The sequence below is a fragment of the Macaca mulatta genome, chromosome 4 (assembly GCF_049350105.2).
Source record: "Macaca mulatta isolate MMU2019108-1 chromosome 4, T2T-MMU8v2.0, whole genome shotgun sequence".
NCBI classification, from domain to species: domain Eukaryota; kingdom Metazoa; phylum Chordata; class Mammalia; order Primates; family Cercopithecidae; genus Macaca; species Macaca mulatta.
This window is the reverse complement of record NC_133409.1, coordinates 157,328,907-157,356,799: the sequence shown is the minus strand read 5'-3', so window position 1 is coordinate 157,356,799 and position 27,893 is coordinate 157,328,907. Positions and strand designations below refer to the sequence as shown.

At 39.6% G+C, this 27,893-nt stretch overlaps 2 protein-coding genes across 12 annotated transcripts in view; one reads left to right on the top strand and one right to left on the bottom strand.

The window, feature by feature from the left end:
- Nucleotides 1–27,602, top strand: SLC17A4 (solute carrier family 17 member 4). 9 transcript variants are annotated; one of them, XM_078000894.1, is made up of 12 exons: nucleotides 1–128; nucleotides 8,600–8,726; nucleotides 15,748–15,953; nucleotides 16,874–17,107; nucleotides 17,191–17,278; nucleotides 17,744–17,830; nucleotides 20,440–20,558; nucleotides 20,678–20,839; nucleotides 24,042–24,174; nucleotides 24,259–24,406; nucleotides 25,345–25,435; nucleotides 26,459–27,602. In XM_078000894.1, exons 2-12 carry the CDS (start codon nucleotides 8,636–8,638, stop codon nucleotides 26,591–26,593), a joined length of 1,494 nt encoding a protein of 497 aa, XP_077857020.1. In that variant the 5' UTR covers nucleotides 1–128; nucleotides 8,600–8,635; the 3' UTR covers nucleotides 26,594–27,602. The 9 variants fall into 9 exon arrangements, with proteins under 9 accessions (XP_077857020.1, XP_077857019.1, XP_077857021.1 ...); XM_078000893.1 differs by having other exon boundaries at nucleotides 78–217; XM_078000895.1 differs by having other exon boundaries at nucleotides 94–1,643.
- The window catches only part of SLC17A1 (solute carrier family 17 member 1), a 62,687-nt gene continuing 57,170 nt past the window's right edge, over nucleotides 22,377–27,893 (bottom strand). For all 3 annotated transcript variants that reach the window (XR_013416799.1, XM_078000889.1, XM_078000886.1), the window contains one exon: nucleotides 22,377–22,752. The gene's annotated coding sequence lies outside the window, so the exon portion shown is untranslated. The remainder of the gene's footprint in view (nucleotides 22,753–27,893) is intronic.

Genomic DNA, 27,893 nt, shown 5'->3' with positions numbered 1-27,893 from the left:
CAACAGGGCAGAGGTCAGTAAGGTTGGTGTGTCCGAGGTGATGTAAGGCATTGGAGCATTGGAGGAAGGTCAATTTGCTCTCTTTTGTCCTAGGTTCTCTGGGAAGGCTTTGGAAGACTTTTATACCAGTAAGTAACATGAGCATATGTATATTTCCAATATTCTGCCTGCTATGAGGGATGGATTAAAAGAGAGAGAATTGAAACAGTGGGGCCAGGTAAGTAATCATTTTATTTACCCGGGTGATAGATGATTGTGATAGGAATGGAGGAAATAAAAAATAATGGAAAGAGATGAAGGTGGAACTGATAGAACATACTGTTGGAATGAATGTTAATGGAAAGTATAGAATGAAGGCTGATTTTTTTTGGCAAGATTAACAGGGAAATGGTGATGCCATTAACCAAGATGAGGAATCCTGGGCCAAGAGTAGGGTTGGAGGGGGATTCAGTTCTGCTTGCCATCATAAGACTGTGATACCTAATGGGTACTCAATGAGAGACGGATGAAGTTGAAGTCGAAGCCCAGAGAAGAGGTCAGAATCAGGTGTGAAAGGAAAGGGGACTGGCTGGGATCTCCTTGGGAGTGAGTTTAGATAGGGAGGAAATTCAAGGACAGAGTCTTGGGCACATCAACAGTAGAAACCACAGAAAAGGTAAGGATTCAGCAAAACTTATTGAGAAGGAACAACCAATGAGACACGAGGAAAATCAGATCCGATGGAATCAAATGAAACAAGGCATCAAGAAGGAACAAGTGATGGAATCTGTCAAGCACTGACAGATGAGGCCTGGGATGTGACTGCTGGATTTGCTGGCGGAGAGGCTGGTGATGGCTTTGCTAAGGGCTGTCTTGTTGCTGATGGATTCATGAGAAAACTAGAGGTGGGGAAACAGAATGCAAATATGTATGAGTCTTCTGAAATGTTTTGCCATAAAAGGGAGGAGAATCACAGAGTTAATTTTCACAGAAAACTCATTGGCCTTTGTGCAAAAAGTTACAATCAGAAAACCACAAAAATCACTCATGTCGACCAAAATGTATTAAGTCTCTCCTCTTTGGAAAACTCAGTTCTATTAAATAGGAGGATGGTGGAAAAGGGACCCAAAGGGAACAAATATACCCCATCTCCATGAAGATTATAATAACTCTGAGAGACCCCAGAAGGGGACAGTGCTGTCAGTGAGGCATGTGGGGTGTCAGGATCCTTATAAGAAGGGACATTGATTCTGATTAAGGATGAGGGAAGACATAGGTGACCTCAGCTGGGCTTGAAGCATGAGGAAGATTTAATGAGCTTGATTTGCTTATCAATCAAACAATAAAATGTAAAGTTAAAAGTTAAACCACTGAGCCAATAAAATCCTCCAAGCTGGTAACATAAGGGCTAAAGGTTTTGGGTAATTATTTACCTCCCAGAATTAGACAATTGCAAAGAGCTTAGAGAAATTTATTTGAAAGGAATGAGGATCCTGCACTCTTCTTCCCTCAGGTTAGTTAGCTTTCAAACTTTTACACTTAATATTCTGCTTTTGAGATGATGGGAATGGGTCTTTTTCCATTAGAGAGCAGCTTAATTTGCTGTTTGGGGGCAGAGACTGTGAGAGTGGAGAAGAGAATGCCTGTGTCCTGAGATAATTCTGGTAAGTGAGAAGAGATGTTGCATTAAGTGCCATGGAACTACAGGGAATAAATTCAAGAGAATGAAATTTTCTAAAAGTATAGCTGAACAGAGACAGACAGGCAGACACACACACACACAGGCACACAGAGAGACAGAGGAAGAGGAAGAGACAGAGAGAGGAAGAGAGAGAGAGAAGAAGAGAGAAAAACTAAATGATATATTTGAATTGCTTTTGTGAAATATATTAATTTTTTTAAGCATTGATCAAATCCACAGTGCAACAATAAATGCCAATACTGAATTCTCACAGAGGAAGATTTTCATCATGCCTAAAATATCAGTCAAAACCAAACTGTTCTGGTTTGGTTCCAGTGAATTTATGGGAAAGCAAAATAAATGAAATCTAACCTGGCTTTGGGAAGCGGTTAATGATGAAGAGTTTAGGGCAGAGGACTTTATTTGCAAACTGTGAGTGAGAGCCATGGGCTGTTTCTCATAGGGAGGAAAAATGTTCAGTGCTGAGACCACATAAGCTGACATTTGAGCTATTAATAGCTCTGCACAGCACTTTAAGGAAAAGTCTCATTCTACAGTGAACTGATGACTAGCAGAGGAACAGGATGCATATGAATCCAAAAAGAACGGATACAAGCAGTCTTGACAAGAAAAACTGATGAGAAATTGATACAAGAATGGCTGGCTCCATTTCTTTGCTCTTTTTTCCTCATTTACCTGGTTTCAAAATACATAGATAAGGCTGATGACTTACAAATTTATATTTCTACCAAGGCCCTTCTGTTCTTAGCTATGGACTCACAGACACAAAACTCACCTGTCAATCTTCCCTTCTGAGTCTAACAGGAGTCTCAACCCCTATGTCCAAAATAAAGTTCTTGCTTTTCCTCTGAAACCTGCTGCCCTCCCTGTTCATTTCCCCAACTTTGAGTGCAACACTTTCACTCATTTGCTCAAGTCATAAGTCTGGAAGTCTCTGATGATTCTTCCCTTTCTCTTGTTCCCATATACACCTCATTAGCAAGTCTTAGTGGCATATCTCCAAAACAGGTCCTGAATGTGGTCTTTTTCACCACAGCTAGCCTAGCCCATCCACCATCAACACTTGCACAGGTCAAGAAACAGCTTCTTGTTCAGTCTCTTGGTTTTCAATCTTGTCCTTTATAGCCCATGTGCCACACAGTGGCCATAGTAAATCCAGTCCCCTTACCCGGCCTATAAGACCCAAAATGGTCTGGTCCCTGCCCACCCCTTTGATCTCATCACCTACCATTAACCTCCTCATTCACTCTGCATCGCCACATTGGACTACCTTCTGCCTAGAAAAACGTGACAGACTTGCTGGTTCCTTTGCCTGGCATGTTCTTGCTCAGTGCTGCCTCCTTCTCAGTGTTTCCATTTCAGCTCAAATATAACCATTTCATACAACCACACTAGGTAAAGTGGTTAGACTAAGCAGAGTGCTTGCCTTCCTCTCCTGATGCTAATGACCTAGTTTCTGTCAGTGCTACTCTTGTTTTTTCATACCATGTGGCATTCTTACTTCTTTCTTTTCATATGAGCCCCTCCTGGGATGTGACTTTCTCACAGGTGTACTGTCCGTGCCTGCATCCCTTGCCCCACAACAGCACTGTCCTCCCTTCGCCCTCGGCTGTCTGTTCCCACTGCTCTCATTAACGTCAGCAAAACCATGATTGCCCATTACTGAAAAAACTGGCAATTGATTGCTGGTTATAATAAGCACAAGGAGAGGGCAATTTAATGATTACTAAGTCCTTCAGTCATGCAGGAGATGGAGCTATGAAAGCACAACATTGCATTCATTGATTCAATAAATGTTTACTGAATCAATGAATGAACTTGTGGTCAGTGAACTCTTAGATGTTGGAACACTAGAAGAGTCTGTATGGGTATAGCCTGTGAAAAAAATGTTACCCTGAAAGCTATGTCTTTAGTTCTTGTGACTGATACGAGTTTTTCAATTCAACTAATTGCCCTGAGGTGTGAAAATAAATCCTAAGCAAATTATTTTTCCAGCAGACTATTCAGTCCCCTCATTTTACCAAGTTTCTTTTCAGAGTTACTAGAACTATTCCATTTGCCAACGAGTATTTGTTTGGATTTTAATTCAATTTTGAGTGTGTTTTTGAATTCCAGTGCAGACTAGAGGGCTCCATGGTCTAACATCTGTGGTTTTGAAGGACATCATTGAGGCAACTTCTCTGTCAGTTGCTCACTTATCAACTTTAGTGGTGACATTATGTAACATTTCCACTTATCTTTAAACACAATAGCACCAAAGGATCAGGTCTATTTTCTTTTATATTAATAAGAAGAGTCCTTCACAGAGAGCACGTGGAAAATGATTTCATTTCACCAGCACCTACTGCTTATCCCTTTACATTTTATTCCTTTATGTCTGCTTGGTATTGTAACTTCATCGTATCCTTTACATCTGCTCGGTGCTGTAACTTTATATCTGCTTGGTGCTGTAACTTCTCTGATCATTTTCAGTAGTAATGGGTTTATTGTTTATTTGTAGTCTTCAAATAATCTCATTTTGTAATTAATGGATCCAGTCCAATGAAAACCAGAAAATTCCAAACTTGATCTAAAAGTAAACCTTCATTCTCCTGCCCCGCCACCCACCACTCCATCTTGGTTCTGGGGAGGGAAGGGATCATTTGGTTGGCTTCTTGTTCCCTTTCTCTGTCAGCAACTACTCTCACCCCTCTTGCTAGCTGTCGCTTCTGATCTTTCCATGGCTGGTGGGTAGGGAGTTAGAAGCAAGAAGCAGGAAGTGTCTTTCTTAGCCGGAACTCTTGTGCCTTGGCATTGGTGGTCTCTGGGTTGGATGAATGTTCAATGCTGAATCCTTTATTGTACCCCAGTGGTGGCATCCACTAGTCCTCCCATGTCAGGGGTGATATGTGTTCACTAACTCAGCAGTTAGGGTTCCTTTCTCAGGTGCTGGGCATCAGACAGTCTGTCCTCTCTTTTGGGGTCATGTGGCCTCTCCAGACAGTTCTCATTTTAAGAGATTGTAAACTGGATTTTTCCTGAGTCATCCATATCTGGTTCATAAGGGACCTGCTGGTCTCTACCTGTGCATCTTCACTCCTGCTGCTGTGGGATGTATCACAGCCTCCAGTGTGGTGTAGACCTTTGCTGTGCTCTGCAGCCTCAGACCAGGAGTCACCACCTCATGCCCTTAGATTCTGAGGCATGTGTCACTCACCTTTACATACACACAAGCACACATACATAAGGGACATAGGTCAAGCTCCCTGAATAACCCCCTTGCGGGCAGCTCCTATCATTTGACTTGAAGTGACGGGGCAGTGCCCTCCTCATTTCTTTCCTGGAGTGAAAATGAATACCTGACAGAGAATACCAGCAACTGACTCTAAAACACTCACCTTCTTCATCTCAGCCTACCTGTGTCCCTGAAATTTATTTTTAATTACAGTAATAATTCAAATTACATTATTGTTGTCACACATGTAAACAACAAAGACAAAGTTCAACTCCTGCATGGCCATTCCTGCCCTCCCCATTCCTTTGCACAGAGAGTTTCTATTTCTTCCTGGTTTAATCTAGGAGGGTTTTATGTTTCCAGGAATTTATCCGTCTCCTCTAGGTTTTCTAGTTTACACGCGTAAAGGTATTTATAGTAGTCTTGAATGATATTTTGTATTTCTCTGGTATCAGTTGTAATATCTCCCGTTTTGTTTCAAATTGAGCTTATTTGGATCTTCTCTCTTTTTTCCTTGGTTAATGTTGCTGGTGGTCTGGCAATTTTATTTATCTTTTCAAAGAACCAGCTTTTTGTTTCATTTATTTTTTGTATTTTTTTGTTTGTTTGTTTCAATTTCCACTTAGTTTTGCTCTGATCTTGGTTATTTCTTTTCTTCTGCTGGGTTTGGGTTTCGTTTGTTCTTGTTTCTCTAGTTCCTTGAGGTGTGAACTTAGATTGTCTATTTGTGCTCTTTCAGACTTTTTGATGAAGGCATTTAATGGTGTGAACTTTCCTCTTAGCACCGCTTTTCCTGTATCCCAGAGGTTTTGATAGGTTGTGTCATGGTTGTCGTTCAGTTCAAATAATTTTTAAATTTTCATCTTGATTTCATTGTTGAGCCAATGATCATTCAGGAGCAGGTTATTTAATTTCCACGTATTTGCACAGCTTTGAGAGTTCCTTTTGGAGTTGATTTCCAATTTTATTCCACTGTGGTCTGAGGGAGTACTTGATATAATTTCGATTTCCTTAAATTTGTTGAGACTTGTTTTGTGGCCTATCATATGGTCTGTCTTGGAGAATGTTCCATGTGCTGATGAATAGAACGTATAGTCTGCAGTTGTTGGGTAGAGTGTTCTGTAAATATCTGTTAAGTCTATTTGTTCTAGGATATAGTTTAAGTCCATTGTTTCTTTGTTGACTTTCTGTCTTGATGACCTGTCTAGTGCTGTCTGTGGAGTATTGAAGTCCCCAACTATTATTGTCTTGCTGTCTATCTCATTTCTTAGATCTAGTAGTAATTGTTTTGTAAATTTAAGAGCTCCAGTGTTAGGTGCATATATATTTAGGATTGTGGTATTTTCCTGTTGGAATAGTCCTTTTGTCGTTATATAATGTCTCTCTTCATCTTTTTCAACTGCTGTTGCTTATAAGTTTGTTTTGTCTGATATAAGAATAGCTACTCCTGCTTGCTTTTGGTGTCCTTTTGCGTGGAATATCTATTCCCACCTCTTTACCTTAAGTTTATGTGAATCCTTATGTTTTAGGTGAGTCTCTTGAAAACTGTAGATGCTTGATTGTTTACCTGTCTTTTAAATCTTTATATGCTTTTATATATGTATCCAATTCTTTGATAACCGTGTAGTATTCAGAAAATATCTGCATTTAATTATGCAAATATTAAATAATCATTAGTTAGCTCTTGACTCTTTGCTTTTACAAATATTGCTTTAAGGAGTGTCCTGAAACATACTATTCTGTGTGGCTGTGCCTATTAGTCTCTGGTACACACCATGAAGCAGCAATACAAGTGAGAAGATGCAGCTTGACTTCCTGAAATAATAGCTCATTTCCCCACATTTTTGACTAAGCTTGGTGGTAACAGTCTTTTAAAATGTTTATGAAAAGTAATAGGTAAGAAATAATAGGATTTTGTTCTTTTAATATCCATGTCCTTGATAGTGAAGTGATGCACATTTTCCCATGTTTGTTCTTAATCTACATTCATATTCGTTCCAATAGTTTCCTACTTTTTACCAATTTACTGTATTTTATTTTTTTATTAGCTAGAAGTTGAACAAATACTACTTCATATCTGATAGAATGCTGTAATCAATTTCTCCCCTTCTAAAAGTGATCTTTTATGGTATCTATTATTATCAAGTCATCTTTTATGGTATCTATTACTATAAATAAGTTTTGTTCTTTTTGTGTCCTGCAGTATCCTTAAATATGTTTAGGTGTAGATTCTTTTCATTTCCCTAGCTTGAGACTCATTTTGATTCCTGAATCTGAGAAATCTTATGGTTTCATCTATTCTAAAAAATTCCTATCCGTTATTTCCTAAAGTATTGCCTTTTCTCAATTCTCTTTATTTTGTCCTCCTAGAAGTCCTATTCAACATACATTGGACCTTTTCACTCCATTTTCCAGTTTCTTAACTTTGCTGTCATCCCTCATCATCTCACTGAGCTTTATTCTGTATAATTTACATAGCTCACTGCCTTTGATTTTGCTAATTCTTTCATTAGCTATGTCTAGTCACTTAGTTTAAAATTTTAATGCCTAATTATTTTTGTATTTCAAGTAGTATCTTTCTTAAATCTGCCTGTTCTTTTTGGTACCTTTTTATGTTTTAGGGTCCATATTTTATTTCTTCAATTATTTAAAGCATACTTATGTAATGTCTTTGTCAGTTTATTCTATTTTTGGAAGTTCTCAGTAGTTTAATTTTGCTATGCGTTGAGTCTGAAAACTTGTTTTGGATGGATCATTTCTTTGAGTGTTTATAATTTTTTATTTTGAGCTCATAATATATAGAGCTTCATGTGCAGTAATTCTGTGTAATCTGTTTTGAGCGAATCAGACTGGGCTTGATTCTTTGGTCAGTTTTTTAGCTGGGGATGAATTCTCAGACAATGAAGGAAATATGAATTTCAACCCTCAATTCTCCATAACCTAGATACGAACTTTCACAGTTTTCAGGTAAAGTACTTTATTTTCAAACCACAACTCAGGACAAAGAGGGTTGTCACTGTTATTGTTGAAAGGGGAAGAGCCTCTTTAACCAAGTTTTGAACCGCTTTGAGGCATCTAACTGTATATTAGAATCTCCCTTATAATCGCCTCCCTGACATGGGCCTACGGCTTCATCCTTCATCCCCACAGGGGCTTAGATCTCAGGCCCCCACATCACTGAAATTGATGCTTCTGTGCCCCAATCTCATGGTCACTGAAGTTAGCGCAGACATCTAACTTGATGGATGTATCTCTTACTGTCTTTGCAGCTATGTAAAAGGGTGTTTGCTATATTTTATGTAATATGTATAGGCGGTTATAATAGTTTTTCAGGTAATTTAATCCACTCGAATCTCCTAGATGAAATTGCAAATAAGGTTGTCAACTTTTCATGTCCATTTAATACTAATATCAATGTAGAGACATGGGAACACAGAACTAGAAAGGATATTACAATTTATGAAGGCAATCCAGGCCAGATTCCTCACTTGTGAGACACAGATACTAAGACCCAGGGTAAACTGCGACCTTTCAAAGACCAACCAATTGGTTAGTGATAAAGCCAGGATGACAAATTAGTTTTCACGAACCCTAATCTAGCACTTTTCTTATAGAACAACATTTGCTCCTAGTTCTTAGAAAGAATTGGGGCGGTATCATTTAAGATTCTCTCTGTATTTGCTTTTGCATTCTTTTTATTTTAGTAAGTAAATGTCAGTCCCTGGGAAGAGAGAACCAAAATGTCTACTGGACCAGATGTCAAAGCTACAGTGGGGGACATTTCCAATGATGGCAATTTAAATATGGCTCAAGAGGAATGCTCCAGGAAAGGTAAAATCATGCACAGTAATCTGGTAGTAAATAAAACTAGGATCTATGGCACCTTGACTTGTGTTAGTAAATAAAACTAAGATCTGTGGCATCTTTTGTTGATACACATCATTTTCCTCACTACCACCAATTGCCAAGAATTCTATATGGCTATAAATAGTTATTGATAATTATTTCATTTCTCACAAGAAACTTTGAAGGTATATAAGACAGGCAGGTATCATGACATTATTTAGAGATGAAGGAAAAAAATCAGAGCAGGTTCTAAGTAGGAAATATAGAAACCAACCTTGGCTTGTCTGATTCTAAGCTCAAGACATGTCCCATTGGTTCTCTCTGCTCGTGTTAAATCCAAACCTGACCCCGATCCCAAAATAGGCTTTTTGTTTCTAGCATGTCATAGAAGTCACCTTTCTTCCTTTCTCTTATCTATATTAAAATATCATGCTTTTCATAATATGCATTAAGGGAAACGGTAGAACATCTTATTTTACCCTAAATGCTTAATGAGTTATGACTATGTTATCCATTAATTCTTTTAAGGATATAGTCATTTCATAAGATAATGCCTTTAAAAGGCAAAACACTAACCAAGATGGAATGCTTTGTAATACTCAACATTTTAGCCAGTTTGTCTGTTTTGTCTGTTAAGAATTATGCATATCTTCAAGAAAAGAGATTTCTCCTAATCTCGTCCATCACAGAAGAAATCAGGAAATTTGCATATTAGTACTCATCCTACAACTAGTCACCATTGGACCCAGAATTAATACTGTTCCAGTAGTCTTGGCTGAAGGTCTCATCTGTTTCTAAGGACTTCAGAGTCTACTAGACTATACCATTGGCCAAATTATTTTATCATTCTGTCTCTCCCTCAAAATTGGTAATGTGAAGAACTTGTGAGTAAAATTTTACCAAGGTACAGTATGGCATACTGGATAAAAGCACAGGTCAGAAATCATAATGCTTGAGTTTGCAATCCTGATTCTGCCATTTTTGAGCTCATTATTACCACTCACATAGTGTCCCTTCCTCAGCCCACCTTTTGGCAGTCATTGGGAAGTTCATCTATAATTTGTCTAAAGTGGAACCCCTATGGTCTTCCTGGTTTCTTCTATAGTCTCCTACAACATCTGGCCTACCATGCCACCCAGTCCTCTGGTGACCACTCTGGGCTATAGCTATACTGGACAACAACTTTGTAACCAACTTTACCCCAGCTTGTTGTTTCAAACAGCATCATGCTATTAACACTCATCCTTTTTTGGCAGTCTCATCCTACCTAATAAGGCAGAACCCCAGCTACTCCTCCAAGCCTTACCAAGTTATTTTGTTGTGTATACGAGTATTTCTCACAAATGCTTAGGAATAAACCTTGCTGATTGCTTCGTCTGTTGGTGTCCAACATCAGTTTTCCTCTCATCTCCTTCTCTGGCTCATGCTTACTGGGCATGGCTGGATCTTCTGTATCAGACTCCCAGGGCACTACTGGGGCTTTCTCTGGGTACCAGTACTCCCATCCCCAAAAGCTACTGATGTCTTTGCTGTGCTTCTAAGACACTTAGTGAGCTGAATCCAGGTGTTCCATGGGATGTGGAGAAATGCCCCCTCCCCCATTATCTGGTCACCTGGTTACACGAAGGAACTGCTCCAATAACCTAGAAACCTTGAGTGAAAAAAGCTGGGCCTTCAGGTTCTGCCGGAAGATCAGTAGTTTTTCTCTCTCAGGCTCAGTTAGGGATTTCTGGGGCCGGGCTGGAGACAGACATCACTTTGACCTTCTGATCCCCTTTCCCCCAGAGGTCCATGAGCTTCTGTATCAGTCTGAGTTATATCACAAAATCAAAAGCAAATCTAGGTATTTCTGAGAAGAAAGATTAATATAGGGGACTGGAAGATTTCACAGATGTTGGAAGGCTAGGGAAGCAAAAGTCAGGTTGGTTACTTTCAGAAAATCTGGGACATTACACTGCCAATGATCCCAGCCATGTGCATCACAAAGTGGATGTTTTTGAGACGGACCCCTAAAGTCACAGGCAGAAATCCCATGTCTAACATGACTGATTCTCGCTTATCAACCTGCAGCTGCCTCCAGAGCATAGTGGTTTCTCACTGAGTTCAGCCTGACACATTGTGCCAGCATGTCCTCATTTGTGGAATCTGAATGGAATCCTGAGGATTGTAGCTTCCAGATATTTGTGCCTCTGTTACTGTGGAGACCACAGAAGGGTGGGAAAGGCACTGAGAACAATATCAGGGACAGTGTCCTTTCTCCATATCAAATGCCTGCAGGGAAGACATATTGCCCCCCTCCATGGGGAAGAATGCCATCAGAAGGCCCATTTACAATAGCACCCCCTTCTGAAAGCCGTGGAAATGAGTAAAACAAGCACGACACTTGAGAAAGTATGTCCATCTAGGTTGAAACTAAGGAATTATTCCTACCACACACTATAAACTCCAAGTCTTGGAGACAGATTTAATACACTTTGGAAGAAATAGAGAGAGGAGCCAAGAGCTGATAAAACTCCCATCTTTGAGGCATGGTGCAGTGTTACAGCAAGAACAAAGAGGATGCTGTGGAGCTTCAGCTCGTGCTGCCCAGCTTGGAGTGGCAGTGTCCAGAAGCTGGGCAGACCACAGACCCCATGAGCCCCTCAAGGGTCTACAGTGCTGGGATGTGCTGGGTGAAGCGTGCATGGGCCCACGTTCTGCAGCTTTCCCCTCACGCTTCACTGGCCTTTCTGATCTGCAATTTAGCATTAGGGGCCAGTGCTACAAAGCAGAGGAAAATATGAATGATTGCAAAAATCAACTTGGAAATTTGGAAGACGTTCTCTCAAATTATATAATGTTATTGCAGAATTAAAATGGTACAGTAGTTAGCTTCCCTTGAATTGGTGAAGGAATTTCCTACCTCCTCCTCCCCACCTGCTGCCACCAGCCCACCCACATACACCACCGCATCATAGCTGGGCCTCAAACCAGCATGGATGGCCCTGTGCAGGGGTTTCAAAATGTGAGAACAAAATCGCACACGACTGGCTTTTATAGTCCAAGGCTGTAGGGGTGGACTACAAGGAACCTACGTAAATATGTTTGCATATTTACGTAGAAAGAATAAGGTAAGGCATGTGTTAGATAGAAGAGAAATCAACAGGTACACTTATGAAAGAGCACAGTTCATTATAATAGCTGTCACATAATGAGCGCAGGCCGTATGTTAGACCCTGTTTTAAGCAGTTTGTATGTATTAATTCATTGAATTCTCACAACAATCCTTCAGGGAAAGTGCTACTAGCATCATCCCCATTTTGTAGGAGCCTGCTCAGGCACAGAGGGATGAAGTAACATATCTTAATCATCCAGGCATAAAGAGGTAGCAGCTGGATTCAAATCAGCTGTTGTTATCCTTTACATCACACTGCTGTGCTTATATTATTACGGGGAAATTGAGGAATATTTTCATTTTCAATTTCTTAAAGTTCTCAATGACAATAATAATACTAAAGCATAGAGTGTAGGAAGTAAATCAACAGAAGAATATGGAAGAAGTCCCTAATATAGAGGAGAAAGGAAACAAAGGAGGAAAAAAATGTCAGTGCGGAATTAAAATGGAATTAGCAGCAGCAAGGAGAAGACAGATTTGAAAAAGGGAAGAAAACAGAGATTGTATAATAAAAAATGAAAACTAGTTAATTAAACATCCAATTCACCGAGCCTACAACTTTAAGGAAATTACATAGAAAAATGAAATAGACAACTTAAATGTAGAAAATAGTGTGAACTCAAATCATTAAAAAATTGGATTAAAAATATATACAAGAGCTGATTCTTTGATAAAAGAAGATGCCACTCAATGCAATAAAACAATCCACTACTCAGATTAATCAGGCAGAGATATTAAATACAAGCAGTTATGAGAAAATAGGAGACAGTAGCATCGAAAATGTATAAAAGCTAATTATAGGGAAAGTACATAAGTAAATGATTTTCTAGGAATTAAAATTTATAATTATAAAAACTTTAATTACATAATCATAATTTACTTATTAAAATTTAATATTTTAAATATAATTTAATTATAACTGTAGAAATTATGATTTCTAGGAATTATACATTTTGTGTTTCTAATTTATAAATCTGAATAAAGAAAAAAATTATACATGTCAAAAAACATCTAAGAAATGAAGAAACTTGTCAAAAAGTTATTCGTTTTAAAACACAGAAACAAACAAATATATTCTAGTAGTTTCACTAGAAAAATTATATGAGAGTTTTAAGGAGCAGAAAATGCCTATTTATCCTGTGCAGAAGAGTTCCAAATAGTTTATATATAGCACTCTATCTTCTGAAAATGGAGCTTAGCTCCTTACTCCTTAAGTGTGACTGGTGCTTGTGACTTCTTCCAGAGTACATTTGTACATATTAATTCATACAAAACATTAAAAGGAGAAAAAGAAAAAAGAGAGTAATTTTACAGTGGAGCAACCTGACAAACACTACCTCAAGCCAGGGGACCAAGATCAACTCAATAGTAAGAAGCCTTGTTGACAGTGTGTGGCCATAATATGATGTGACGAGAATGGCAGTTTACCTCCATGGCCTTCCTCTCAAAAACACATAATTCCAGTCTAATCATGAGAAAAATATCAGACAAATTTCAATTAAGGGATGCTCCACAAAACACCTGACTGGTGCGTTTCAAAACTATCAAGGTCTTTAGACATTTTCGACTACAAGGTATTTAGAATACATTTTAGAAACAAGGTAAGTCTGAGAAAGTGTCATACCCAAGAAGAGTCCAAGGAGACATGACAACTAAATGTAATGCGGTTCTCTATATGGGATTCTGGAACAGAAAGGACATTAGGTAAAACTAAGATAGCTGAATAAACTGTGGACTTTAGTTGTTAATAATATATCACTGTAGGTTTATTAATTGCAACAAACCATAAGATATTAAACCGTAAAATACTAATAACAGAGGAAATTTTGTGTGAGATATAGAGGAACTCAATAATTCTATAAATCTAAAACTGTTCTAAAATCAAAAATTTATTAAGAAGAAAAATGGCTATGTACCTAAAACATTTCAGGTCATAGATTGAGATGGAAGCTTATAACTTAAAAAAAAAATAAAGCTACTATAGCAAAAAATAACACACCTATATACATAAACAACATTTTAAGCTCAACTATACACACTAAATAAAATTCTAGCTAAAACACTAGCCAAATGCATCATGTTTTTAAATTTTGTAATAGCCTATTAAGAATAAGAAGAGATCATCCCAATAATACAAAGGTGGTAGGCTATTATAATTATAATGAACTTACATAAACTTATTCAGTTGTTATCAGAGTGCCTTGATGTAGACTCTATTATTAATTCCATTTTTCAGGCAAAATTTGGGGGCCACAGAGAGCTCAGTACCTTGTCCCAGAACACACAAGCTGGAATTGGAATGCAGGTGTCTGATTCCAGGATTAAAATACATTTTATAAAACTTATGTATTCCCATAAAAATATTTAAAGGTAGTAACAGAGTAGTTTAATATAATTAAAGGACATGTCATACCAATAACCAGCAGCATACCTAATGGTGTAATGTCAGAAGCAGTCTCAGTAAATGCAAATATAGCTGAGGTGTCCATTCTTACCATTCCTGTTTTGTCCATTTTTTTGAAAATACCAGTGAATTAAATTACCCAGGAGAATGAAATAAGTGTTGCAAATAGTAAACATAATCAACTACATTTTTCATTATTTGTACATAATTTGTCTTTCTTTATTGAATCAAAACCCAATGGGGAAAAACCTGATGAAAATGATAGGAAAAAGAGCTCAGTTACACAACAATTAAAAAGTACTTTACAAAATTTGTGAAGGCCTTAACTGAAAATAACTATTAATTGCAACAAACCATAAGATATTAAACCATAAGATATTAATAACAGAGGAAATTTTGTGTGAGATATAGAGGAAATTTTGTGTGTGATATATATAAAATTCCACCTTGGACTGAGTAAAAGACCAATACTAGTACATGGGTAGGTATCCCTTCTTGACTAGAAGACAATACTATAAATGTGGCAATCCTTCTGAATTTAATCTGTCATATCAATATGACTGATCAAAATTCCAATGTAGATTTTCATGGATGGTGCATTGGCTGGGTTGGGAATGGGGAACTAAATGCTCTCAGAGTTGAACCAAAGGTAAGAGCTGGAACTTAGCAAGAGCATTACTACACAAAACGAAACCATGCTGTTCATTCCAAGAGCATTTGCTCCCTTTCAGAGCCAAGAAAATGGCATCTTCAAACCTTGTGATCATACATTACCTTTGGGATTTCTCTACAGGGATAGTGGATGAACTCTTCCCGCTGTTGTCAAACTAATGTGTTTGGACTCAACCACAGGGATATCCCCAGAGTTCCTATGGAACACTAGCAAATTTTGTGTAAGCATAGATTATAGTATTAAGATGAAGTTTAAATACTTCTATGATCTAACCATCGCCTATTTTTCAAGTTTCATCTCTCCCCAGCCCCAGACAAGCTAATCTTCCATGTTTCCTGGTTATAAATGGCACATCCAGCTATCCCAGCTGCCCAAGCAGGGAACTTGGGAGTCATTTCCAGCAATTTCCTTTCTGTCACTGTCCATATCCAATCGGTCACTGCTCCCAGCCAATTCTTTCTCTAAATCAGTTTCTTCCCATTCCCATTCTAATCTTCTCATCCCAGAGCCCTGCCTGAAAAGCTCTCCCCTAATGTTTGTTCTGACCAACTCCACACATTCTTCAAGTCTCTGTTTGAGAAATGCTTCTGAGGGAGCCACCTCCCCCATTACCTCCTAGGGGACAGAAGTCCACTACACAACTACAGAGGAATGTCTCTCTCTCTCTCTGTATTTCTGCATCTCAGACAGATACCAATCCTCTCCTTCTTCCAGACTTAGGGAGAGTGGGAGAAAAGCATTCTGATTGTGACTTTGCATGCTCTTCTCCTCTCAGGCTTTTGTTCAGTCCGACATGGGCTGGCCCTCATCTTGCAGCTCTGTAATTTTTCAATTTACACCCAACAAATGAACTTGAGCATTGCCATTCCGGCTATGGTGAACAACACAGCTCCACCTAGCCAGCCCAATGCCTCCACAGAATGGCCCTCCACTGACTCCCAGGACTACTGGAATGAAACTCTAAAAGAATTTAAAGCAATGGTAAGTTTAATGAGACTCTGGACTCTTTCTTTGACTTAATAATTTGAGACTTAATAATAATTATTTGACTTAATAATTTGACTTAATAATTTGACAATAATTTGACTTAAAGACTTACAGTGAGATTCATTTAACCACTAAGTATTTACTGAACATGTACTATGTGCCAGGAATGGCACAAGTACCTAAGTATCAGGCCAAGCATGGTGGCTCACACCTGTAATCCCAGCACTTTGGGAGGCCGAGGCGTCCTTACTAAAAATATGAAAGTCAGCTAGGCATGGTCGTAGGCACCTGTAATCCCAGCTACTCTGGAGGCTGAGACAGAAGAATTGATTGAACTGGGGAGGCGGAAGTTGCAGTGAGCAGAGATCGTGCCACTGCACTCCAGTCTGGGTGACAAAGAGATTCTGTCTTAAAAAAAGAAAAAAGAAAAGAAAAGAAAAGAAAAGAAAGGAATAAAGAACATAATAAGTATCTAAGGGGATTGCGTCACTACTTAGTGTCTATGAGTGTAACCAGGGGCTAAGTTAGAATAAATGAAAAATTTTACCATTTAGGTGACATAAATTCTTCCCCTACAATGATGAAAATCTGTACAAAATATATTTCACAGATTTGTCCGCTTTCTCTTCCTTCCACATATTTTTTTAATTACCTTGCTTACGATGCTTTCTTCTTTATAGACTTTGTTTCTTTACGAGCTCTCTTATATTTTAATTTTTGGTTAATTGTGTCAGGGTGAGTGGAAAGAGTATGTTGGGCATATATTTTAAATACATGATACTGGTATATTGGGGCAACAGAAGAGATGTAAAAAGAAAGATAACTGCCAATTATTTTTTTGCCTCTCAAGGCCTCACAATGAAAACTGTCAATTCTTCAACTAAAGACAAACAGTAACTCTCTTTGTCATCTAGGCCCCTGCATATGACTGGAGTCCTGAAATCCAGGGAATCATCCTCAGCTCCCTCAACTATGGCTCATTCTTGGCTCCAATCCCTAGTGGCTATGTGGCTGGAATATTTGGAGCCAAGTATGTGGTTGGTGCTGGCTTGTTTATTTCCTCATTCCTGACCCTCTTCATTCCACTGGCAGCTAATGCAGGAGTGGCCTTGCTCATTGTCCTCCGGATTGTACAAGGCATAGCCCAGGTACCAAGATGTTTTCCAGGTATAAGTAGAATATAGATTCCAGAATGACCTCAGATCTCCAAGAATGGAATTTTTCCCCCCAGGTTATGGTATTAACTGGTCAATATTCAATTTGGGTCAAATGGGCTCCCCCACTGGAAAGGAGTCAACTCACCACCATTGCTGGATCAGGTAATTGATACCCTAAACCCCACTTTTAATGCACTGTCCAAGAGAACTCAGCAAAATCCTGTCAATAGAACCAAGATCTTATATATCAATCACTCTGTCTTCATAGTCCTTGCTTTAAAGCATTACCCCATACTACCTTTCTTGATTGTAACTGAATGACCTGAATGCTTACTATGTGCCAAACATTCTTGTGTTTTGCACATATTTTCATCTTATCCTCAAAGCAGTTTTATAAGTCAGCTGTATATAATTACTTCCATTTCACATATATGGAATTTCAGACACAAATAGAGTAATAACTTGTCCAAGATCACATAGTTACCAAGTGAAGGAGCAGGATTTGAACCTAGATAGTTTGACTTGAAACTCATACCTTCCCTCGCTGTGCAACTCAGCATTGTAGAAAGCACATAGAGCCCCAAGATGGGTCCTCTCACCCAGAACGTCCTCGCTTTTTCTGTTCAGGGTCAATGCTGGGGTCCTTCATCGTTCTACTCGTTGGTGGTCTTCTTTGCCAGACCATAGGATGGCCTTATGTCTTCTATATCTTTGGTGAGTTTGCTTTTCAAATCTCAAATTTTTATGACAGAGAATTCTGTGATTCAATTTGTCTATGGTTAACCAAATCCTAATAGATATGGATATTTACATAGCTAAAGCTGGTAGTGTTCAGAGTCAACTGTGTTTAACATTTAAGTTTCAGCAGCCTTGAGTGTGTAGGTAGAACAATCTTATGACGTAAGAGGCATCATAACATTCCTTACTGCTTCTAAATTTAACCTAAAGGAATTCAGAGCAAATTATTTCATAAGATGTTGAAATCTGGTCGGGCACGGTGGCTCAAGCCTGTAATCCCAGCACTTTGGGAGGCCGAGACGGGCGGATCACGAGGTCAGGAGATCGAGACCATCCTGGCTAACCCGGTGAAACCCCGTCTCTACTAAAAAAAAAAATACAAAAAACTAGCCGGGCGAGGTGGCGGTCGCCTGTAGTCCCAACTACTCAGGAGGCTGAGGCAGGAGAATGGCATGAACCCAGGAGGCGGAGCTTGCAGTGAGCCCAGATCTCGCCACTGCACTCCAGCCTGGGCGACAGAGCGAGACTCTGTCTCAATAAAAAACAACAAAAAAAAGATGTTGAAAATGTTATCTTAGGCTAGGCGTGGTGGCTCATGCCTGTAATCCTAGCACTGTGGGAGGCTGAGGCAGGTGGATCACATGAGGCCAGGAGTTTGAGACCAGCCTGGCCAACATGGTTAAACCCCATCTCTACTAAAAATACCAAAATTAGCAGAGCATGATGCTGCATGCCTGTAATCCCAGCTACTCAGGAGGCTGAGGTGGGAGAATCGCTTGAACCCAGGAGGTGGAGGTTGCAGTGAGTCGAGATCATGCTACTACACTCCAACCTGTGTGACAGAGTGAGACCCTGTCTCAAGAGACAAAAAAAGAAAAAAAAGAAACAACAAAAAAGAAAATGTTATTTTAGTCAGACTACATTTTAGTCATGCTTTTTAATTTAATATATTCTTTAAAATTTCTCCAGCTATTATTATGGCAAAAACCACAATTACTTGGGTGCACCAACCTAGTATCATAGCCAGAAAGTTGTGTGACTGTGACCTAATCATAGGTAAAATGCTAATTAGAGTAAGAATCAACCAGTGGAGCCTGTAGGACAGAGCAGATTATGTAAGGTTCAGAAGCAGACATAATATACAGAGAGATGCTACAGAAAGGTTCCAAAGACACATGGAAAGTTCCAGAGGCAGTATTTTACTACGTTACAGTTTTACCTTCGTGGAACTGTGGTTGGAATCCGCTTAGCTGCTGTCAGCTAAAGTTTGTTCAATATTTGAAACATTCTCCAAAATCCCACCCCTAAATTGTTTATGGTAATTCCTTATAGTCCCACTAGTGTGTTCATTAGCGGGCGGGCCTCTTAGATCAAGGGTTTCTGTAAAATCAGGTCAATATATTCATCAAAAAAAATATGTAATGATTCCACAGCACACCAACCTTCAAAGTTTTTATCATGAAAACATTCAAAGGGCAGATTACAAAAATTATTCAAACAACGAGAAAATCTTACTGTGCTTATGGTTTCGAGAAACAGTAAGGAGCATATACACAATAGAAACTCACTCAATATTTGTTGAATAAATATTAACATCCTCCAACCCCAATGTGCAACATTGCTAATTTTCATATCTATCCCTCCCCACTTGATTAAGTTCCCTGATGGCAAAATTGTGTCTTTGTCATTTTATATTCTTAAAATGTAGCAAAATGCCTGGTGTATAGTGGCTGCTGTATGATATTTGTGAAGGAATTTGTAAATGACATGCTAGCCAAACAAAGAGAGCTCATAAGATTTCTTAAGATTCTAAAAAGGGAATTTGAAGATGGGCCATATTTCCACTCAATACTGATAATGTTAAATCCCCCACTCTGTAATAATGTATATATCAGAAAAATGTCTTTGCTGAGGATTAATTTCATTTCATGTCTAGAAACTGGGTAATTAATTCCACATAATAGTGTACTGCTTCTCACTCATATGTGCTTTGAGGAAGATAAGAGATAGATACGGAAAGGTTTAATGATGAAAGGAACTCTGCAAAGCATGACTAGCAGGAGGGATGCCGACTGGTATGTGAATGGTGAGGGCATTTTCAAGCACGTGGGGCAAACACGCTACTAACTTGTAAGTGTGCTATAGCTTTAATAATAGTGTGTTTCAAAACCTCCCAAAACTCAGTGGTTTAAAACAATAATCATTTATTCCTGTGGTTCTTTGTGGGACAGCTGGGTGGCTCCACTGTCTGTGTCTGTCATCTGCCTTGGTCAAAGGATGAGCTGGAGCATAGTCTTCCAATAGCAGTGCACAAGACCCAAGAGGATAAGTTTAAAAAGAAATGTTTTTTAATGCCTAGACTTGAAACTCCTCCATGCCATTGGCAAAAGCAAGTTGTATGGCCAAGGCCAAAGTCAAGTGGTGAGGAAGTACCCTCCCCCTGTGATAGGGCCATGCAAGGGATAGATGCCAGGAAGAGTGGAGTACTGAGGCTAGTCACTCTGCCAACCACAGGAATCATCTTAGAGTCAAACTGAAAGAAGTACTTCCATCCATCCAGTGCTAACTGGATCCTCTTTTCCTAGGAGGAATTGGCTGTGCCTGTTGTCTTCTCTGGTTTCCTCTCATTTATGATGATCCTGTGAATCATCCCTTTATCAGTGCTGCTGAGAAGAGATACATCGTGTGTTCATTGGCTCAGCAGGTACATTGAGAAATTCCTCTGACATTTCTGTATGTCCCTCTAGATGTCTCAGAGATGCAGAGTGCGATAGAGAGAGCTGCCTTCTGATGGAGGGGACATTGCTGTGTGCTTTCTTCTAGGACTGTTCACCAGGCTGGTCTCTTCCCATTAGGGCTATGATCAAATCCTTACCACTCTGGGCCATTTTAATCTCTTATTTCTGTGAATACTGGCTTTTTTATACAATTATGGCATACACACCAACGTACATCAGCTCGGTACTTCAAGCCAACCTCAGAGATGTAAGTATAGAGAAAGCTCATTCTGATCTTCTGTTTAAATGCTTAAATATAGGGAGCTCATATATAATCCTGTGTCTCTCCTATGGTCACAAAATCGGGGGATTAGGACCAGGACCTCCATGTAGGAAATGGAGTCTAGTTAATTTGGATTCTGATTGATCTCAATGTGGTTCACTACTTACTGCAGCAGGATGATACTTATGGTTCTAGGTCAGTTTGATTTTCATATACTATCATATTTTAAGGGCCCTGTGCAAAATTTTTATACTCAATCCAATCAAAATTTGCAAACAAGATGCTCTGCTGGTAGCATAAATAATAAAAATTAGCAAAACAAATTCTGCCTCTGAGAAAATTGTGACAGAGAAACATAAACAACATATGCTGAAAATAAGATATTAATAGGACATAAAGTCCCAAAAAAGACTTACCATAGACATTTGTGGAGTAATGTTTGTTTTAAAAAATCATTTTCATTGTTCAGTTCCCACCTATGAGTGAGAACATGCGGTGTTTGGTTTTCTGTCCTCGGGAAGGGGAACATCACACACCGGGGCCTATCATGGGGAGGGGGGTGGGGGGAGGGGGGAGAGATTGCATTGGGAGTTATACCTGATGTAAATGACGAGTTGATGGGTGCTGACAAGTTGATGGGTGCAGCACAGCAACATGGCACAAGTATACATATGTAACAAACCTGCACGTTATGCACATGTACCCTAGAACTTAAAGTATAATAATAATAAAAAAATCATTTTCATTCAAGTACAACACATAGAAAGAAAAGTGCATATATGTGTACAGCTCTCTGAATTTTCACAGAAGAAACAGATGCTCTGAATGGCTGACAGGAGCCTTTCAATTCCTGCTAGATGGATGTCTTAAAAGTGGCTAAGAGTGTATCAGATTTCATAACCTGTTAGTGACAGTTCACAAAGCCAGCGTTACTCTTGTACTCTCTGTACTCAGGAAGAAGCTTTCTCATATTGATTGGGTTCCTCTGGTGAAAATGTGCTAAGTAGCCAAAAGAGAGCTGATCTTCTTAGTAGTAGTCAGCATCTGCATGCAAGCAGGCTGCAGGCACTGAGATTAGAAAGCCCCAGGAGGGAGTGGCTCTGGGTCTTTTCAAAGAGGAGGAGGGCCAGAAATTAAACCAGAACCTTAATCCAGGGGATCAGGGGACCAGATAAGCAAGAGGCCAGTGCTAAGCAATAGACTTCCTGAGGCTGGCTGTTGGGAATGGCTGTTGGGAATGATTTGTTTCTGGTGTGAGGCTTGGTGGGCTTGACCCTCAGAGGCCAAGGCTGAGGAAGAGGAAGATGGGAGAATGAATGGAAAGACAAGTTGTGACCAGAAAGCAGAGCTTTCCAGGCTAAAAAGTTAAGAGACCTGGATTCTCATTGCCCTCAGGGTATTTTCTCACTAAGTAACGTAACCTTGACAGCCTTGGCTTACTCATCTGTAAAATGAACTACTTGAACCAGGTGAGAGCTGAATCCTTTCCATTGTTTGGATTATATACAACAGAGGAGTCTCCTTTTCATTGCATTTTATTCAATCGAATTTTAATTTACAAGTTTAATTGATAACAAGAAGGTTCAACATTTTAAAAACTATATTGAAACATAGAGTGGGTCACGCGTGGTGGCTCATGTCTGTAATCCCAGCACTTTGGGAGGCCGAGGCAGGTGGATCATCTGAGGTCAGGTGTTCGAGACCAGGCTGGCCAACATGGTGAACCCCCTGTCTCTACTGAAAATACAATAATTAGACAGCCGTGGTGGCGGGTGCCTGTAGTCCCAGCCACTTAGGAGGCTGAGGCATGAGAATCGCTTGAGCTGGGAGGCGGAGGTTGCAGTGAGCCGAGATTGTGACATTGCCCTCCAGTCTGGGCAACAAGAGCAAAACTCCATCTAAAAAAAAAAAGAGTGAAAAATCTTTCTTTCATTACTCATTGCTTTTCCTAATCTGCCCTGTCCTCCCAGACCATTCCAATGATCATTCTTTAAATTTCTTTTTTCGTTTTCTTTCTTTTTTCTTTTGACACAATGTCTCACTGTGTTGCCCAGGCTGGAGTGCAGTGGTTCAATCATGGCTCACTAAAGCTTTGACCTCCCAGGCTCAAGCAATCCTCCTACCTCAACCTCCCGAGTAGCTGGGACCACAGACGTGTACCACCATGCCTGGCTAACTTTTTGTGGAGATGAGGTCTTGTTATATTGGCCAGGCTGGTCTTGAACTCCTGAGCTCAAGTGATCCTCCCACTACAGTCTCCCAAAGTGCCGGGATTATGGGTGTGAGCCACCATGGCTGGCCTAAATTTCCTATATATATTCTTTTCTTGTTTCTTTATGAGAATGCAAGCATACACGAATATATATTCTTATTTTCCCAACTTTTTAAATACAAAACAGTATACTCTGTACTCTGTAATATGCCACTATGCTTATACACTAGGTTTTTGCCACTTAATATGTCATGGAAATCTTCATATCAGTACATGAGAACCTTGCTGAGCAGTATTTGGATTGTTTCCCATCTTTGAGCAATGTTGCAGTGAAAATCTTGTTCATTTGTTACATCTTTGTGCAACTCTCTGTGGAATAAATTTCTGCATATGAGATTATTGAGTCAAAGGGTAAATGCACTATAAACTTTTATATTTGTTGTCAAATTAACCTCAATAGAGCACCAGTAATATTTGTGAGAACCTGATTCTCCAGTGTTAGCAACAGAGCATGCCAAAAAAAAAAAAAAAAGGTGTTTTTTGCCAATTTGATCCATGAAAAATAGTGTCTCACCATAGTTTTATTTTGTTTTCTTTCATTATGAGCAAAGTTGGATACCTTTTAACATGTTTAGGAGCCACTTATTTTTTCTTTTTTTCTGTAAATTGTCTGTTATTATCCTTTGCCTATTTTTCTACTGGATTTTGGTCTTTTAAATATTTATTTCCATGTGATTTTTATATATAAAGAGAGCATTAGTTCTTGTTTATTTTATTTATTTTTTTTTTTGCAAGCAGAGCTATGAACATATACATACTAAAACTATATTGGCTCATTACGGTAACATGGAATTTGTATTAAAAGTGATGTGTATATAAAGAAAAGCCGCAAATGTGGACAATCTGTCCAAGGTTGTCTGTGTCATGGTGTGGGTGGTAAGGGCGCATGTACCTGACCTAGTCTCTGGTCCTCAGAGTGGGATCCTGTCTGCCTTGCCGTTTGTTGTTGGATGTATCTGCATTATCCTTGGAGGTCTATTGGCAGACTTTCTTCTCTCCAGAAAAATCCTCAGACTCATCACCATCAGGAAACTCTTCACTGCCATTGGTAAGGGTGAGGCTGGACACAGGGGTGAATGTGGGAAGCTCAGAGCAGCCTCCAGTTTATTCTGTGTTTGTCCTCCTACCCCAGGGGTTCTCTTCCCATCTGTGATCCTCGTGTCCCTGCCCTGGGTCAGATCCAGCCACAGCATGACCATGACCTTCTTGGTGCTGTCTTCTGCCATCAGCAGCTTCTGTGAATCAGGAGCCCTTGTTAACTTCTTGGATATTGCCCCTCGGTAGGGACCTCTTTTTCCTCATCCTCTCAGAAACTCAGTTCGAGTCTAGCAGCCCTAAATATACTCCGATGTGAAAGTAAAATGTGGCAGGTGCAACAGGTTGCAGGAAATGTCAGCACCGGCTCTACACCCTACATCTAAATAATTCCTAGAAGAGACTCAAAGCTGGTCAACCATTGTGAACTTAGTTTTTCTGGGCATGAACAAGAGGAGGCAGTGGCCAAGCTCAGAGTCAACTGAGGGAGACTCACACAAATCTCCCTCTGTTGAGGAATGCAGCAGTTGCCTAAGGTGGAATCACTGAAAGAATTCTTGAGATTCTATAGGGTATGCTCATGAAAATCTTTAATAAAGGCAAAGGACACAGGACTGCAGGAGAAATATCTGTCTCTGATACAGTAAATACAGAGTTGACTGAGACTTACAAACATAGCTCCCAGGGTCCTGTCCCAGTCAACAGGACATCCTTTATCTTCAGATAATGAACCACCAAGAAATGTGAGAGATGCCTTTGTCTCAGAGGAGCCAATCTCTCATCTGCTGAGGGGTCTTTTATACCCACGGAGGGTATAAAAGTTACAAGATCAGACTCAACAGCAGAAGCCAAAGCAACAACAACAAAAACCTTACAAACCAGGTGCAGACCATCAATCTGACCATCTTGCATAAACAATGTTGACAAGTTAATAGAGGTTACCCGCTTGGGAGTACCAATCCCTAGCACAGGATTATACTAATCTTTAGTCAGTACATTTCATTCAGGTTTCACCAAGGCTTACACAATTCCAGCCATCCCCACAGATAAGCACAGAGTTGCAACAGACCAGCTGAGATTAACCCTTTGTTTGCACGGGAATGTTTCCCTCCTTCTCTCAGGTATTGAGACTTTCAAATGTAGGTATACTTGGGTATAATAGAGTACGATCTCTCTCTCTCAGGTACACTGGCTTTCTCAAAGGACTATTACAAGTCTTTGCACACATAGCTGGAGCCATCTCTCCCACTGCTGCTGGATTTTTCATCAGTCAGGTGAGGTCAAATGTTCTGATGAATATTCATAAGAGAAACCTATAGAGGCATGGTGTTTTCACATTTGCCTTGTATCCTACAAGATGCATTTAAAGTAGTAAAAAATAAACTAGTTTACATGATGACTAAAGATTAAAGAAACTTAAGACTCTTAAGTTTCCTAAGAATCTTACTGGTATAAACTTTACATGAATAGAGAAGTATGTGGCATTCTTCTTTTCTGCCATATACTTCATTTACTGGTGAAAAACACTGCCATATACCATTTACCTACAGTGAAAAACCACAGGAAAGTTAAAGAATGACTTTCCTGTGGTTTTGCACCAGTAAATCAGAAAAATAAATGAAGAATAACAAAGAAAGAGTATTCTTTATGAAATCAAGGCACTTATCTTTTTTGAAGCTTCAGTTCCCTCCCAGGCACTGACTAACAAGCTGTCAGGAAATGGTTGTTTAAAATGGAAATCCTCAAACTGCTCTTGTTTCTCCTGACATTCATTGACTTATTCATTCATTCATTCATTCAATAAATAAATAAGTATTAAACATTAGTATGTGCCATGTGCTATTTAAGTGAATGAAACACAATTCCTTCCCTTGTGAAACCTATATTGTAGAAAAGAAACTGAAAGAAATCTATGAAAATAAAACATATGACATATTGAAGGTAACAGGAGAATAGCAAATAGCGCACAAGGGGTGTAATTTCTATTTTAATCACAATGGTCAAGGAAGTACTCACCGTAACCACTTGCTTGAAAAGGAATATTTAAGCAAGGACTGAAAGGAAGTGGAAGTGTGAGACAAATAGATATCTGGGGGAGGAGTGTTCCAGCCAAGGAAATGCCGTGCTGTGGCCTCATGGCAGAAATGTACCTGAGTATTCCAGGACCAACTGGGAAGCCCATGGAAGCCAGAGTGGAGGTCGAGGAGGGAGCAGTAGGACACAGAGCCAAAGCCTTTCTGAACCAAGAGGGACAAGAACTGGGTGACAGTTAATAACTTGTAATTTTCTGCCTCCAGGATTCAGAGTTTGGTTGGAGAAATGTCTTCTTGCTTTCAGCTGCTGTTAACATATCGGGCCTGGTTTTCTACCTCATCTTTGGCCGAGCAGATGTACAGGACTGGGCTAAAGAGCAGACATTCACCCACCTCTGAGCAAACCGAGAGATGTGCTAGATCCTGGTGCTTAGTTGTTCATTGTTTTCCCTCAGAGACATTTCCCTTTCATGCCTGCTTGACTGGTAAGCTGTTAGCTAGACCCTGTATATAATACTAAAGATTTTACTACGCCTGGACATTTTACAGAGGAAGAAAACAGGCTAGTTATTTAACTGCAAGCTACCAAAAGCAAAGGTGTGTTGAGATTTCTGTGTTCTCCACTCTTCCACTGTTATCCTGGTAAAAGCATCAGGGGTTGGAGACAATTTCTTTCCAAAGCAAAAGAGGAAGCCAGACCTTGGGACTGAGAACTGAGAATCACAAACGAGTTGTACCCAACATGCAGAAGATGAATCCTCAGAGCTGTCATCAAAAGAAAGCCCCAAACAACAGAATGCATAGTGTTTTCCATTGTTGGTGAAAAATGTCAAGGAGGAAAGAACAATAATGATTCCATCATGACAAGAGGAATGAACATGTCTGCAACTAATTGGAGCAAGATAGTACACTTTAACTCTTTCCGACAACTTCCATTCTGTGGATGCCAGCTTTGGAATCAGAGCTGCCTCTGGAATACCTGTGCTTCCAGAATCAGCTTTTGGACAGTTACCTTCTTTCTGGCCATTTTAACCTCTGCCCCACATCTGGTTTTTGGCTCGGTGCAGATCTTTAACATGTTAGTGAATGGACATTGCCCAGTGTCTCTTCTAGCCCTTCCAACAGTTCTTCATGTGTCACTGCTTTTGGACAATGACCCATGATGTCTGCCTTCGTGTGCCCTTCTGACTGTTGGAATCCCACACACCATTCAGTGGGATTCAATTCAATGTGGAACCATTCAACATTCACCTCATTAACCTAAAATGCCTTCCAAAGATGTATGTAAGACACACACTGCCCTAACCTCACTCCAAATGTCTGGAGAAATGTGTGCAGTGCTTTTGTTAAAGCCCCTATATGGGCAGCATGGAGGATCATAAGACAGTAAAACCATTTCAACACGAAATGAATATTAATGCACACACACCTTGTGGGGATGGCAGAAATCAAAACCATACACAGTATTAAGGAATTCAGTATCTCAGGAGGGCAGATAACTTTAATCAAAGTATCACACAAGTGAATGTGTAATAACTGTAGAAATAACAAGTGGTTACATGGGTTATGAGAGTGGATGATAAGTGCACTAATCTGAATGTAAGGAAGGGCCACCCCTGCAAAGTTGCAGCTGAGCTGGGATCTGAAGGATAATAGTTAACTGGTGTGGGAGACTGACGGGAGAACGTTTTAGGAAGAA

What these genes read in the sequence shown, in the direction of transcription:
- SLC17A4 (XM_078000894.1), top strand. Translation starts at nt 8,636, where the DNA reads ATGTCTACTGGACCAGATGTCAAAGCTACAGTGGGGGACATTTCCAAT. An exon ending in AGAGGAATGCTCCAGGAAAG is followed by an intron (nt 8,727 to 15,747) that starts GTAAAATCATGC and finishes TTCTCCTCTCAG; the next exon opens with GCTTTTGTTCAGTCCGACAT. An exon ending in TAAAAGAATTTAAAGCAATG is followed by an intron (nt 15,954 to 16,873) that starts GTAAGTTTAATG and finishes TTTGTCATCTAG; the next exon opens with GCCCCTGCATATGACTGGAG.